This window comes from Falco rusticolus, chromosome 3 (genome assembly GCF_015220075.1).
Source record: "Falco rusticolus isolate bFalRus1 chromosome 3, bFalRus1.pri, whole genome shotgun sequence".
NCBI classification, from domain to species: domain Eukaryota; kingdom Metazoa; phylum Chordata; class Aves; order Falconiformes; family Falconidae; genus Falco; species Falco rusticolus.
Window position 1 is genome coordinate 74,444,955 of NC_051189.1, and position 16,213 is coordinate 74,461,167.

The window sequence follows — 16,213 nt, forward strand, 5'->3', positions numbered from 1 at the left end:
CGGGGTAGTGGTGCTGGTAGCGGCGCTCTCGCGCGTGCGCCCTTGTCTGCGCCTCGGGCTCCGTGCGAAATGGCGGTGGCGGTAGCGGCTTCGCGGAGCTTGGCGAAGCGCTGGCTGCGGCCGGCGGTGCGGGCGGTGAGTGGCTGCTCTCGGCCCGCTCCGCGCTGCCCTGCCCGGCCGCCGGCGCCCCGGCGGAGGGGAAAGGGCCAGGCCGCGGGGCTGGTGCGGAGACGCCCGTTGGGGAGGGAGAGGGGCCTGGGGCCCCCGCGCGTCTCCTGCCCCCCCGGGGCCGCGGCGGGGTAACGCGCCTGGCCCCCTCCCGGCCCGCCCTCCCCCGCGGCGCGGCGTGCTGCGGCCCGTACTCGCTGTCTCCCCGGTGACCTTGGTGGCGAGCACCCGCCTGGCGCAGGGAGCCGCGGCTGGGCAGCGGCAGCGGCGCCGTGTGGGGCCGAGAGCCCCCTCGGCAGGCTCGGTGCCTCCGGTTCTTTTTTGGAAACGGGGCCGGCCCTGCTGCTGGGCCCCGGGGCAGGCAGCTGGGCGGTAACGGGCTGTGGGCACGGCCGGGCCGCGGGAAGCCAGCGCCGTAGCCTCAGGCCGTGAGCGGGCTCCCTGAGGGGCGGAGGGCGGCAGCGGGTGGCGGCGGTGCTGGGGCCAGGCAGGTGGAGCGCCTTGCAGCCCCGGCGTCGGGGCAGAAAGTTGGCTCCTTGTGGACCTGCGTGTGAAGCTGGTGTTACGTCTGCATGTGGCTCACATCTGGCTAGCAGCTGCTTCCAGCATGTGCGTCTTAAATGTGTGAAAGTGTTGTTTTAGCTGATCTGTAAGCAGTCCTTACTGAAGGCTTGGATTTTTCGCTGGTGAAGTGGGAGTTTCAGTTTCTTTCCACTGTTCTCGCGGTTTGTGTCCATAATGAGTTTGGGATTACAAACGATAAACGTGTGGAAAAAGGACCCTGTAAAATGCAGCTGTAGTTGTCCCTGTCTTACAAAGCAAGCACAGAAGAGATGAACTATTGAGAGGGAGAAAGGCTTAAAGTGTCATCATGTTGTAGATGGCAGTGAACAAGCCCTGACTGGACCTTAAATTTCTTGAGGGCTGTGATGTTCCTGGTAGCACAACAGTTCCGGATTAGTGTGATCGGTGTTTTCTCAAATCTAGTGTAACATTTTTTCTGCTTTGTGGACTTTTGTTCAGACTCATTCTGAACAAAATTTAGTGGCAGCAGAAATTCTTCCACATAGCTTTAACAAAAAAGCCTGTGTGGATGGGAATAGCTGTTCTGGAAACTGTTATGTGGAAGCTTAGATATTAAAAGAAAAACAATCTGCTAAACAGTGAGGTGGTGTGGGTTTGGGGTTTTTTTAGATTATTTCCAGAGTCCTGTGATGCAAAATATATTTGATAACTTTTTATAGCACCTTTGGAAAATAAGTTTTTTTAGACTGAAATTAGTTGCAGGGCATTGTGGTAGAATTGTGACTGGAGATTGCAGCAGCAGATTGACCTACTTTTTTCCTCCCCTCAGATTAAACAATTTCTTTTGGGGCTTTAGGGCATAACCACAGTTTATAGCTCTTGGGTTTTGGTCTTTTTGGTAGTGTTTTTTCCCCTCAGTCATTTACACTTTCTTTGAGCAATACTAAGTAGATACAAACCTGCTTGTTGTGTGCTGTCTTTACATACAGTAAAGATTTTCTTTGAATTGCTTTATGTAATAACCAAATGTATTGTTGCTCACCTACAAGAAAGAATTTGTTGCAGTAAAAAAGTGTATTGTTGCTGGAACATTTTGGAAATGAGCAGTGGCAGGTATGTGCTAGAGAATGCATGGCCACTATGTTTAAAGTGTGTAGTGTCGCCTGCCATGTCAATTAGAGTTCTGCTAGCCTAACTTCAGTTGCACTCAGGCCTGTGGAAGCAATTTGGGTAGAGGGGACACTATTTTAGCTTGAGCTGTGATTGTTGGAGTGCTGTTTTGCAGATAAATTGCATGTGGTACCTAGATTTCATCTGGCTGTCAGTGAGGTATCTGAGCTGATTCTGTATGTGAAATCCTAATGAACGGTGGTTAATACGGGAGTGAAGATGGGTGTGGAACTGCCCCAAAGTGTGGTAACACTGTAGGGTGGAAGGGGGAGAGTAATGCCTAGAGGAGGGTACTGGTGGAACTCCTTTATGAATAGGTGTTAAGACTGATCTTTATTTAAGGATGGCTGTAAAACCCAGAAGTGTGTTAGCAAATACGATGACGCATTAGGTTCACTGTTATGCAAGAAGATAATTTGGAGAAACTAGTATGAGAAATTACAAAGATAGGTTGAGGAAAGTGTACTGTAGTTCACTTCAGGGATGGGGCAAGAGATAGGAGGCATTTAGAAGTGGTAGGGAGGGAACACCTGTTTGTTAGCATATTATAGGATGATCAAAGCATGGATATAACAGTTGCTGGAAAAGGCAAGTATCTCTCCAGCGCATTTCAGGATATATTTCAAGTCAGGCACTGCTGATGTCACTGCATGTGTCACTAGGATGACTTTGTGTTGCTGCTCTCAGCAATCATACATGTGGAATTAGGTGTATTTTTCTGATTGGGGTGAAGAAGGAATACCAGGTTCTAAGACATTGGAGATTTATATGGCGGAGACTAAAATTCTGATTGTTTTAACCTGCCAGAGCAAGGACTGGATACTGGGTAGTTTTGGGTGCTGGGTTTTTTTGGTTTTGTTTTGAACATGCCAGGGAAGAGGAAATAACTTTACAGAACAGGAAAACTGTGCCATTGTGCTTCATTTAGGGATTAATAAATGGTTCTAAGTTGGTCACTAATTAATAGAGAATGAGAACAAGAGAAATATCTCTTGACTTGCAAAGCAATGATGAGCTGGAACAGATTTCCCTACCACCTAATTTTATCTTCATAATTCTTGACCACCTGAAGTAATTCAGTTTCTGAGGATTGCTTGACATGAGAGGCATTTTTCATTAATTCCTGTGGTTCCCATAAAGCTGTCTTCATCTTTGTTTACTTATGAAAAAAATATGCAAGACTACTACAGCATTAATTGCAAACATATTCTTCTGTCAGTGCAGCCTCAGATAGGTCTGAGAGACTAGTTAGTGCTAGTGAAGTAAATAATAGTCTGTTAGGCCATTCTCTCATCCAGTCAAAATTTTTTTGTCTTTTTTTTTTTAATATTATTTATTTTTATTCCCCTGGGTATGAATATAGGAAAGCCAGAACATCATTGCATGTAGCTCTGAAATATGTTGATAAAATATTCTTATATATCTGGTATCAGTGGGAATTAAAGGTTTGTTATAATTGTGGGGTAGCTGAGAATGCTGAGTCTCCTTTGTGGAAATATTTGTTCTACAGTAGTTGTCTTGACCTCTTTCCGTAGTGGCCAGCGGCATGCCAGACTCTTGCACGTAATTTACACTTCACAGTCTATGGAAAGAAAAATGCTTCTACGAAGGTTTCTGATTCGGTATGTTTGTACTTTTTTGTATCTTAAGTAACGCTAGATAATATACTTCATGCTTGAGAGACATGAAAGAACCAGGCTTTTAGTGCAATGTTGTATTCAAGTATGTAGGAGATTAAGTTGCTTGACTGCATGGGGGTTTTTAATCATAGAATCATTTAGATTAGAAAGGACCTTCAAGATCATGGAGTCCAGCTGTAATGAGAGATCATGGAGTCCAACTGTAATGATAGTTTCTACATAAGAGAGTAGGTAACAGACGCAGCCTTTGCTGCAAGAGTCTCTTAAGAATGTTAAACCTATGCTGCTTATGTCTCCATGAAAATTAAGTTTGACCTAGCTTGAAATGTTTGTGATCATAACCAACAGATTTATTTCTCCAGATTTCTACACAATATCCAGTAGTGGACCATGAATTTGATGCAGTTGTTGTGGGTGCAGGAGGAGCAGGTCTGCGGGCTGCATTTGGTTTGTCAGAAGCTGGATTTAATACAGCATGTGTTACAAAGCTGTTTCCCACCAGATCTCATACTGTTGCTGCACAGGTGAGAAATGAGGTAGAACAAATGTTTAAAAAATGCATGCTGTTCAAAAGCTGGTTTGGATATGCACATGATCATCATGTTTCAAGGCCAGTCTTCCTTTATAAATATTGCATATCTAGTCAAAACTATTTTGGAGGGCACTATATGTTTAGATTCTATTCAGTGCTTTTTCACTGCATTCAGTGTAACTTTGGAATTCATTGTGTTACACAAAACAGAAGAGCCATTGTGAAACTGATAAATTGCATGGGTTTTTCATAGCCATGTTAAATCTGACTTTACTGTATTTCTTGCACAGAGGCATAAAATAAATGGTATGTGATTTTTCAACAGAAATGAGGAAAACCTATTAAAACTGTACTTTAGTAGTATAATTCCAGGAAAATGGATTTTCACTTTCAGGGAGGGATCAACGCTGCTTTGGGAAACATGGAGGATGATAACTGGAGGTGGCATTTCTATGACACAGTGAAAGGGTCTGATTGGCTGGGTGACCAGGATGCCATACACTACATGACTGAGCAAGCCCCAGCTGCGGTGATAGAGGTGAGGCTCACTGGAATTGATGTCAGATGTTAAGTATTTATAACACGGGCTAGCTTCCAAAGAGATCTTCTTACTGGGAAGATAGTAAAATAACTTGTTGGATTGTTATGCACAAGAATTTCTAATGCTTGTATTTGGGGTCAACAGCTGGAAAATTATGGGATGCCGTTCAGCAGAACTGAAGAAGGAAAAATCTATCAGCGTGCATTTGGTGGACAGAGTCTTCAGTTTGGAAAAGGAGGACAGGCTCACAGATGCTGTTGTGTTGCAGACAGGACAGGACACTCACTGTTACATACTCTGTATGGCAGGGTAAGTAGCTGTGAGGTAAATTTGGTTTGGATTTGTATTTGCAACTAATGACGATTTTTTTTCTTCCCCCCCCTGGAGTTTGAGGGAGGGGGGAGAGGAAAACCACCACCCCACAGAAAAAAACCCCAAACACTCAACCAAACAAAACGCCAAAATACAAAATGTGTACCTGTTAACATATGAATGAGGAGTCCAGGGGAATGACTAATAACAGTTCTGGATTTCCTTCCTTCCTTCCTGAGGTATTGTACAAGGGTGTAGTCTAGGTGGTGCTTGTTTTTTATCAGGAGTACACAGAAACAGAATAAAGTGAAAGATTGTAAATATAATGGCTCTTGGGAAGACAATGGGTGTTTATTAGTATGCACTGTTAGCTTTGTGCTCTGGAGTAGTTTTTCACTGTTAATATCTTTGTGTCTGTTAACTAGACACAAAAAGAATTTATGTAAACCTCCCCCCACCCCCCCACCTTTTTTCAAAAAATCTGAGACAGCAGCATTGGGAAACTCTGAAAAGAGGAACAAGGCAGTTTTCTTTCACTCATCTTTGAACAGGGAGAAACTAGAGTTGTAAATGCGAGAAGGCCTACTGTGCATTTCTGAGCTTGCTGTATGGCAAGTAAGTGACTACTGCTTTAGCATCTTTCCTACCAATTCTACAAACGATAATTGAAGAAAGAATGGATTCTTTTAAATTGGTAGTAAGCTACTTGAAACCTGAAATGAAGTACCTAGTAGCTAATGGTTTTTTTATTTACATAGTAGCTAGCTAATTGCTCTCCTTCAGGTTCACATATATATGCTGTTGCAATGCAAATGCTTAGTGCTGCCAAACATTGGTCTGATCCTTGAGGGCATGAAAGAATGTTTGACTTGATGCCTGCTGTTTCTGCTGTATACTAGGCTCCTGGAGATGTATTCTGCTTCTCTGTGAGAGGTTAAGTAAAACATGCTTGTACATGTATCAAGTACCGTAGCTGACTAAAGTGTTGACAAGTGTATAAAAAAAAAACAAACAGGTCTTGCTGACTAGCTATGACTCCCCAGAATTAAGTGTAAGGTAACTTGTGTCTCTTTAAGCTAGAATGGATTTATTAGTGAATTTTAATGATCTGTGAGGAAACTGGCTTCCCTGAAAGTTGATGGGGGTGGTTTTTATCTTGATACAGTCCATCTCCTTTGACAGTTTTGAAGAGAGTTTACTTTGGTTTCCGGATTTTTCTTAAAAGTTCTTTCTTCTGTTTTTCTCCAGTCCCTAAGATACGATACAAGCTACTTTGTTGAATATTTTGCCTTGGACCTCCTTATGGAGAATGGAGAATGTCGTGGTGTTATTGCCCTTTGCATAGAAGATGGCACTATACATCGTTTCAGAGCAAAGAACACTGTCATTGCCACGGGGTAATGTAATGCTTGTGATGGACAGAAACTTGAGCATGCTACTAGTTGGAAGTCTATGGGGATGACATGTTGACATGAGAAACACAATTTATATGTTCACCCCCCTCCTTTGATCAAAAGCAACATAACTAAAATCAGTCTTTCCCTCTGAAAGAAGGCACATACTAATTTTGTGATGAAGTATAAATTTAGTATGAGGTTTAACTTTGTCATTGTTCTAGAATTCAAAGTTGGAATATGTAAGAATATATCCAAATGGTCTTAGATTTTTAAAATGTCCTGCGTAAAGCAGACATTGTTGCAATGCTACCAACGTGTGTATATCTGTAAGGTTCTGAGTGTCCTGTAGGAAACAGCCATTTTCAAAATTCTGGAGAATCTGTTACAATAAGATACCAACATTGTAGTCTAATTGTTGCAGGATGAAATTACCAAAAGATGAGTCTAACTTAGCATTACTTGGTTGCAAAAGTTTGTATATGTTAGAATACTACATGCATTAGTCTTTTGCTGCTCATGGCTGTCTTCTATCTGTTTCAGTATGCAAAATATCTGTAACATATCTGTCAAAGAAAAAATACTTTGTTTGGTTGCCTTGATGATTTGGCTTGATTAAAGCCAGGGCTGTTTTCATACTTGCATATTTTGAGGTGTATACAATATGTAAATTGATATTTCTTCTGAGAGTTTTTCCTGAAATTGGGAGTATTGGCGGTTCTCAATAACATTCAAAGTGAATCTAGTTGTTTTAGGCCTAAGAATTCATGTTTAATACCTGATTTTAGACAACTAAGTTTTGAAACCTAAGAATATAAAATTGGGGCCATACTGAGGATATAAATCACTGTTATAAGCTATTTTTGATAAAACTGTTGGTAATAGTTTGAAAGAAGTCTTAAGGTATTGAATTGAGAGAACTTTCTGGAGTAATTTTTTCAGGCAAAAAGGCTTCTCATACTAACTTAACTATGCTGCTTTGGAATTGTTACTCTCTTTCTTGCATCCTCTGTCACCAGCTGTTTTTCAAATGTGGTTGAGCATAAAAGGGGCAATACCTATTTTGTTTTATTTTGGTTTGACTTGGTACAGGACATGGCAAAACTTATGCATTTTGCTTATTAATGCTCTGGTCTATTTCCACTGTTGTGGAAACAGCATAGTTGAGTGGTATGTGACAGCGATGTGTTTATCATCATCATCATCATCATCCCTTCCTTGCTAATTCTGTTAACTTTTGTGTTCCATAGTGGGTACGGCCGCACTTACTTCAGTTGTACATCTGCTCATACTAGTACAGGTGATGGCACTGCTATGGTTACACGAGCTGGTCTTCCATGCCAGGACTTGGAATTTGTACAGTTTCACCCTACAGGTACAGAATATTAAATAATACAACATTATTTTTAATGAGTTGAACTGATTTTTTTTATTGTTTTAAAATCCACTCAAGTCAGTTTGCACTTTTCTGCAGCACTTCATTAGTTGCCTGTGACAGATGTTCAGACTTGTCTGCAACTGCAGGTGAATATAAATCTGAGAGTAGTACTTATAATTTGAGAAATCTCAGCTGTTCTAATTTAAAGACCATTAGTTAACTGTTTTGAGGTGCTGTCTTTACAATACTAACAGGTTTTATGAATTCCAAGCTGAAACCATTTCGCCTCTTAAAACTTATGTTTCCTTTTGTCTTTAAAACATTAAAGAGTTTGACATTAGATACAGGAGCAATGGGATAGTTGGAAATGTTAGGGAATGACTTCTGTGGAAGTGGGGTAGTTGAACTAAAGCTACATATTTAGGACTCTGGTTTTATAGCACAGGATCAGTATCTAAGCTGTGAACAATGGTCACAAACTAAAAAACTTCTTTAATTTAGGTAATTAAACCCTTAGTATTAACTTGTGATGAGCGATGAAAATTTTTCAATTGTTCACTTAATTTTACGATGTTATCACAGAGATCCAATGTTCATTTGACTTAACTAAGGTTTTTCCAGTCAAAGAAGCTTCACTGCTTGTGTGATAAATCTGTAGCTTTTAACATAAGGATCAAGTGCATGAGTTGGTTAGCATTTTTGTTTTCTATGATGACCAGTGCTTAAAGGCTAATAGGTAGGCCTTCATTCTCTAAAGGAAAAGAAAACTGAGTAAGCTTGGACATTCCACACAACTTGAAGCCATCCCGTACTGCCTTAACATAGCAGAAGAGGGAACAAAAATGAGCAAACTAGCTTTGAGATAATCAACTTCTGGTTTACTTCAAAATCTTGAACAAAGTAATTGCTGAAGGTCCACATAGTCTTTGTAAAATTCTCCTGACTTATTGATGGGTGCAGATCTCTTCCAGTTCTAATATCTTTAGATATTCTGGGTGTTCCAAATCAACTTGCTTACCTTTTGGAAAGAGTGAAAGGAATAACAGGACTTGTTTCTAAGCAGTCCTGGAGGGCAGTTCCTAGTGGTACGATTAAGGTGGAATAAAATCCACCTCTGTGACTGATTTGCATTATTTTAAGATGACCTTGTTTGTTTAATCCTGATCATTCTGAAGCTGTCTAGATAATTATCTCATTTGATGGTATTTTCTTTCTTGACAGGTATCTATGGGGCTGGCTGCCTTATAACGGAAGGATGTCGTGGAGAGGGAGGTATTCTAATTAACAGTCAAGGGGAAAGATTTATGGAGAGATACGCACCTGTTGCTAAGGATCTGGCTTCCAGGGATGTAGTGTCTCGTTCTATGACCATAGAAATCCGTGAAGGAAGGTTAGTTAAATACTCTTAATGAAGCTGCAGAATAAATAATTTATACTAGACTGTGTACAGTGCAATAGTTCATTTGATAAACACCTGACAATTCGTGGGAGTGAGCTTTAATAACTGTTAGCTGAATTCAGCATGCACGGCAGGGCAGAAATTTTCCTTGTAAATTTCTAATGATACTGAGGGAACACAAGATGTTAGGAGCCTCCTGTCTGAATTTGGTGCATTTAGACAGTTGCTCAAAGAAGCTTTAATGTATAAGCTCATACTGCAAACAATGGAGGTAACTTAGTGCTCTGTTCTCTTGACTAACTCTTTGATTTTTACATATTTCTGCAGAGATAGTGGGGTTTAAATACTGTGAATTATTGTGAAAAGAAAGGTGGGAGGTGAAAAATAAGCTTAAATGCTGCCAGCTTCAGCAGTCTTTTCAATATACTAGATGGTCATTTTTGTCAGATAACTTTTGAAAAAAATAGGGGTGTTTTCCTGACAAATGAAATAAATTGGATCAGAAATATTACTAGTGTTTGCAGAATTCCAGTTACGTATTTCAATTGGTGGATTGCTTTTTTTTTTTTTTTTTTGGTAGGGGTTGTGGTCCTGAAAAAGACCATGTATACTTGCAGTTGCACCACCTACCACCACAGCAGCTAGCAACCCGTCTCCCAGGAATTTCGGAAACAGCTATGATATTTGCTGGAGTTGATGTCACTAAAGAGCCTATTCCTGTTCTGCCTACTGTGCATTATAATATGGGAGGTATTCCTACTAACTACAAAGGACAGGTAAGTAATATACGTAACTTCTCCTATTTCTTTATCATAATAATAGGAAAACATTTTCCAGATATAAAAGCATTAATGATGATTTTTATAAATGTGAGGATGATGAATAACAATAATAATATTAAATTAATGATTTCAGAGTACTTAAAGCACACAGTCTGATTTGTTTTTTTTAATAACTTGAAAACCATGTTCCAGTCCATCTGGAGATGGGAGTTCCAAGAAAATTCTAAAATGAAGTCACTATTGTGTCTGACAACAATTCTGTTATATCAAGTTTAGGATGATATAGTTGAACAAAGACTCTACTAAGTCTATAACTCAATGTATATTAACTCTCTGTGCCTCGTAATCTCTACACTGAAGCAGATTCCTCTAACTTATAATAGTTAAAGTCAATGTAATGGTGTCAGCTGTATTTTTCAGTATATCATACTTGTTATTTTTCTTAACGTAAAATTTTGCCTTAAAAATGCGCCCAGTTCAGACTTTCTCCCTGTGCTTTTTTGACTTGGTGCAAGTTGTGATAAAACAGAGCCATGTACTCCTCATAAGCATAGCTAAAGAAATCTTATGTTTTAAGGCCATCTGTATTTATGCAGTATTACTACTTACCCTTATAGAAGTAATGTATTCATGGGTTTAGAGTTGGAGAAAACTTTAAATTGCTTTGTGTCATCCTTACATGCACATGGTCTTGGCAGATAGAGGTTTGCAATATTATAAACTGTTTAAGAAATGAGTATTAATTGACTGTCTGAAATTATAGGTCATTACACATGTGAATGGTGAGGATAAAGTCGTACCTGGTTTATATGCTTGTGGGGAAGCAGCCTCTGCATCTGTCCATGGCGCAAATCGACTTGGAGCAAACTCACTTCTGGATTTAGTGGTTTTTGGTCGTGCTTGTGCCCTTACTATTGCAGAGACATGCAAGCCTGGTAAGTCTCGCTTTTTCAGAGACACTTGCCTTTATGATTTCATTTCCACTCAACAAAGAGTTGCTACCCGATTCAAATTCAGAATGCTAGACATAGACTCTTATTCATTAGAAAAGGCAGAAATCTGTGTTTATGCTTTTTATAGGCATGTTCTTTGCTATGCAAATGTTTGATATTAACATTTGCTTTGTGAGTTTAAAACTTTTTAAAACTAGAATTAGGTCAATGCTATTGACAAAAACAGTTGAGACTTTTCACAAACTAACAAAACAGAATATTGAATATGGAGACTTACTTCTCTACATCCTGCATGCATTTTCTACATTCAAAAGGTACTCTGTCTTACACTTCACATGTGTGTATGGTGGAATTTGCTGCCACCTTGTTGATTTATAAGGTAAACTGCAAATGTGAGTGATAAGTGATAGATATTAAAATCCTAACGTCTCATTCTATATATGTAGATTATCACTGCTGAATATTATTTTTAAATAATCTGGTTCAGAACAGTTACTGAGCTGAGAAAACAAAACAACCCCACCCAACCCCCTGACAAAATACTGTAAGGGGCAGTTATATTGCCAGAGCAGCTGAAGTCTATAGTAGTAATCTATTTTCTCATTGCTTAATGTCCAAATTAATAAGACTGTTTTATCAGTCTGCCTACACAAAGTGCACAGAGTGATGGTTCCTGATGGAATCAGTTTAGATCTAGCAGTTGCCTGTTGGCTCTGGCTTTGTGCAAACATATATTTGGATCTTTCTGTGGCTTCTTTGAGTTTGAAGTTGCAGGAGGGTTTTCATTAGTCTGAATGTGAAGTTACAAGTGAGATGCGGTGTGCTGGTAAGATGTTGTGTTTGATTTGTTATCCGTTAACAGATGGGTTCCAGTATTAGAGGTAAGATGCAGAGCTCGCATGTAACTGCCAAGCTTATCAACTGGTCCCTTAACAGATCCAAGAAAGGGCGGGAGGTTTGGAGCTGAGGAAGCAACGAAAGTACAGGAGAAAGTGGTAGGAAGGCACAGGCTTATTCCGTAGTTTAGAAGAATTTGCATCAAGTACTGTTTTTAAGGAATTAACAGTAGAATTTAGCCAGACTATTAAGTTTCCTGTGAACTGTCACAGGAAAGAATGCAAGTCATATATTCCATTAAGAACTCTATAACATTTAAGTGTATGGATACTATCGGTGGGAGTTCAGGGAAGTTTTATAGTTAACCTGTAAGTCAGAGGAAGAAAACTGATTGTTTTAGTCAAGTCTGACTTTTACTAGTTGCTAGTCTATGAACGTGCCAGAAACCAAACCCAAACCCAACCTACTAAACTTACTGAAACTTTCTTACTAGGAGAGCCAGTTCCCTCCATTAAACCAAATGCTGGTGAAGAGTCAGTTGCTAATCTTGACAAATTAAGATTTGCTAATGGAACCATAAGAACTTCAGAAGTGCGACTTAACATGCAGAAGGTAAGCCTGGTGAAGCTCTCAAGTGTGAGGTGAGAGAAGCTGAAAGCAACAGGGGTTTTGGTCACTTTGTGAAGTACACTTCAAGATTTGCCTTGCAGAAGTAAAAGCAGCGTGAGAAGACTGCTCAGCAAAGGCTGTACCAGTTTCATTAGTTTCTTTTTCCTGTCGTGGTTATTCCTCTTGGGTAGTTTACCTACTGTATAATAGAGTGGGATTTTCTCTGTTTGAGGTGAGCAGGAGGTTTTTTCCTCAGGCTGCAAACTTATTTGAAGTCAAAACAGCTCTACATCAAGCTCTGCTGGAACTAATGAAGTTACATTGGATGTTACGCATGTGCAGTACATGAAACTGATTTTGTTTTACTGTCTTGCAGGCAATGCAAAACCATGCTGCTGTATTTCGTACTGGTTCTGTACTCCAAGAAGGCTGTGAAAAACTTAGCCAAATTTATAGTGATCTGGCTCATCTAAAGACATTTGACAGAGGTAATTTGATAGCAAAGAATACATCTTGGCCAGAGTACTTGCTGAGAAAAAGTGTTGTGGTTTGGGGTTTTTTTTCTTTCTTTTTTCTTCTGTAAACCTTTTTAAACTTTGGCTAAAGACTGACCATTTTGAATCTCTCAAAATATTTTTTAGAGCCCGACTAAACATTGTAATTTGCAAAGTACTTGGTCTTACCGGTCACTTTTTGCTAGCATACTCTTTAAAGACGCAGAGACTGAAATCGGATTTAACTGTATAAGGTACTAACTGCTGTTCTCTCAGAACATAATCCAAAGTTGTTCCTATACCAAGATAAACTTTGTTAGTATCTTCTGAAAAGGCCAGGGAGTTGCAAAAAGGCAGCCAGACTATTCATAGGCTGAGCACTCAGTTCTTGTTCTTTAGCTGAGCAGATAGCACTGCACACAGATATTGCCATGCTTTGCAGTGTATCTTAGGAGAACTTGGTTAATTAAGTACAGCTGATTATGTACCTTTTTTCTACTTGCATTGTTTATTTCTCTCCAACTACTGCTATTGGATGTATCCTAATGCTGAAGGTAGAGCTGGCTTTCTGGGACAGCTGTCACCAAGCATCAAGAAAAGTGTTACAGTAGCTTAAGAGTGTAGGGAATCAAAAAGAAGATACATTCATGCAGGTGAACTTGGGTCCACCTTAGAGATACTTAAATGAAGAACTACCTTGTATAACTAGCAGGTTTGGTTTTCTCTCTCAGGGTGGGTTGGAAAGGATCTGCTAAGGATCTACTTAAAAGAGCTACCATCTAGCCCAGATCTTGTAATCTGAAACAAGGTATGGTGACTGAATTGTAGCTATAATATAAAGCAGGTGAGAATCTATGGTGTAATTTTATCTCAGTAGTACACATGCAACATCTGGTAGACATGGTAGACAACACAGAGACATCTGGTAGAACTACTGAATTTGTCTAAGATTCGTTATGATTTTTGGGGTATAGGAATTGTTACTGAGCGTTGCAGGCAATAGTAATTCAGTATTGCAGAGTACTGTGACTGCGGTAGGGTAGAGTATTGGCTAGTTCGAATCTTAAGTTTCAGCAATAGGACAGAAGTAAATTGAGGAATAATTTGTTTGTAGAACAACTTCCATAGTGTTTTAATATTTTACTAGGTATTGTGTGGAACACTGACTTGGTGGAGACCCTTGAACTGCAAAACCTGATGCTTTGTGCTCTACAAACCATTTATGGTGCGGAGGCTCGCAAAGAATCCCGGGGTGCTCATGCCAGAGAGGACTATAAGGTATAAATATTTTCTGTGACATGGATGTAGGATTGAATTTCCTTGTTATGTGTCCTCAGATGGATTACTTAAAAAGTTTTAATTTCTTCAGAGTATAGCCTTCAGAATCTTGAGTTAAGATTAGTGTAGTATTTGTTTGGGGTCCCATCTGCTCTGTCCTCGTTTGTTATATATAAAATGATCAATACATACAACATTGCATAACAGTCTTGAGAGAAGAGTTCCATGTGTGTATCTGATTAAAGAGGTCTAAACTAGGACTATAGTAATAATAAGGTCGTGAATACGTAAACAGGACTTCAAGCGGAATGGTTGTCCTATGCAGGGAGCAATACCTTAAAGTCCTTGCTAAGCCTCAGTATTTAAAATTTGACTTAGGTAGTGTTAAGATAAAACTTGCTGGCTATTAGGAAACGCATTGTGTTACAGCTGTAATTGGAACACAACTAATAATGTGGTTGTAAAGTGAGTTGCAGATGTAATTTTTGGTCTATACTAACCTAATTTTTCCTTAGTTACGGATAGATGAGTTTGACTATTCTAAGCCACTCCAAGGCCAACAGCGGAAGCCATTTGAAGAGCACTGGAGAAAGCACACCCTTTCATATGTGGATATACAATCTGGGAAGGTACGTTGAGCCTGATGCTTGTGAGTCTTTCTCACTGTCAACAGACAGCTGGTGTCATAGACTGCTCTTGATACTATGACAATAGTGCAAATGATTGTCGCTGTCTGAGGTACTTCATATAGTTCAGTGTACCTAGAGCAAAAAATTGAATGTTTATTCTGTTGTTGAGCAGCAGGCATAACTGGGAGAAGTTGCTGCTGATCTTTGGGAAGTGACTGATTTGAGTTGGAATTGTTTTTCCCCTTGTTATCAGGCTAGTTCAAAGCTTTTTCTTCTCCTCTGATGATTGTAGAACCTGTTGTTGGTGTTTAGCACAAAGTTTTTATGGTATTTCAAAGATAGAACTGAAGTCAGACCCTATAAAAATCTTGAGTGTTGTGTATTTTATCCCATTCTTTGAATCCTTTTTGTTTCCTCTTCTCCATTCTCCAGCTTCCTTGAATCTAGTTTGGGGACAAGTGAGAACACTTCTTCGTGAATAGCTGCTGAGGACAGGAAGATAGGGTGACTCAGTTCAGTCTCCTGACTGATACATTGGGTTCTCTATCTCCAAGACTTTCCTAACTTAAAGAACTAGGAGCTAGCAACCTTAGCCATAACTTTATTTTTGTCAAAAAGGCCTTTTTCAAGTACTGGTCTTCTGATACTACTTCTGGTCAGGCTTTGCATTTAAGGAACTCAGTCAGTGGTAACTTGGTGGAACTTAAATGTTTCTTGTGTTGTGGGGTTTTTTTTTTCCATTTTTCTATGGAAGGAGAAGAATAATGGAGAAATTAATGTAACATCAATGAAGTCATTCAGTTGTTTGATCATTCTGGTTAGCTAGGCTGTCTTGTTTAGATACAAAAGTTTTGTTTGTATTAAAGTTCTTTGTTACCTTTTACTTTAGGTTACCCTGAAATACAGACCTGTGATCGACAGAACGTTGAATGAAGAAGACTGCTCAACTGTCCCACCTGCTATTCGCTCATACTAGTGTTTTATGTTTAACTAGCAGCCCTCTCCGGGAGGGGGTTAGTGTACATAAGCATAGCACAAGCAAATCACAATAATGTTGTCACTATCAGTTAATGGAATATGTTGACTAAATGCTTCTCTAGCTTGTATTCTGCGCTGGTTTACTGTACAATTATGAAAATGGAATGCAAGACAGCTTATGCTCTTTCACCCATCTGTCAAAACTGACAGGGAAAACACAAAATGTGTCTAAATAAAGTGATCAGAAGTCTTGTATTTGTAATTGAATATGCTGTTATGTATATAATCAGTGCCTTTATTTTGAATGTATAGTTCCATATTTAAGAACTAGAAATGCAGTAGCTTTAGACAAGACTGAGATGCTGAATTTTACGAAAATGTGCTAGTAACTTTTTTCCTAAAGCTAAAATTGTAAAAATGTCATACTGTTGTTTTATTGGAGGAAACAAGATAATTCTACTCCAGCTACTTCCTCCAAAATATACCATAAACAGTATATAATCTTAATAGCTAATATCGCTGGAACTTCTGCAGCCTTTTTTGTGGCATGTTCTGTGTTTAATTCCTAGACTGTCTTTTCTCTCAGAGGAACCA

The 16,213-nt window shown here is 39.6% G+C and overlaps 1 protein-coding gene across 1 annotated transcript; it reads left to right on the plus strand.

Moving 5' to 3' along the window:
• Position 1: 1 nt before the first annotated feature.
• Positions 2-15,881, plus strand: SDHA (succinate dehydrogenase complex flavoprotein subunit A). Its single transcript, XM_037380405.1, has 15 exons — positions 2-135; positions 3,399-3,485; positions 3,866-4,027; positions 4,430-4,573; positions 4,721-4,885; positions 6,137-6,285; positions 7,533-7,657; positions 8,882-9,050; positions 9,640-9,835; positions 10,605-10,776; positions 12,125-12,243; positions 12,617-12,728; positions 13,882-14,012; positions 14,528-14,641; positions 15,531-15,881. Exons 1-15 carry the CDS (start codon positions 70-72, stop codon positions 15,615-15,617), a joined length of 1,998 nt encoding a protein of 665 aa, XP_037236302.1. The 5' UTR covers positions 2-69; the 3' UTR covers positions 15,618-15,881.
• The last annotated feature ends 332 nt before the right edge of the window (positions 15,882-16,213 follow it).

Coding starts and splice junctions, on each gene's coding strand:
- SDHA (XM_037380405.1), top strand. CDS start 70: ATGGCGGTGGCGGTAGCGGCTTCGCGGAGCTTGGCGAAGCGCTGGCTG. Junction 9,836..10,604: donor CTACTAACTACAAAGGACAG/GTAAGTAATATA, acceptor CTGAAATTATAG/GTCATTACACATGTGAATGG. Junction 12,244..12,616: donor TGCGACTTAACATGCAGAAG/GTAAGCCTGGTG, acceptor ACTGTCTTGCAG/GCAATGCAAAACCATGCTGC.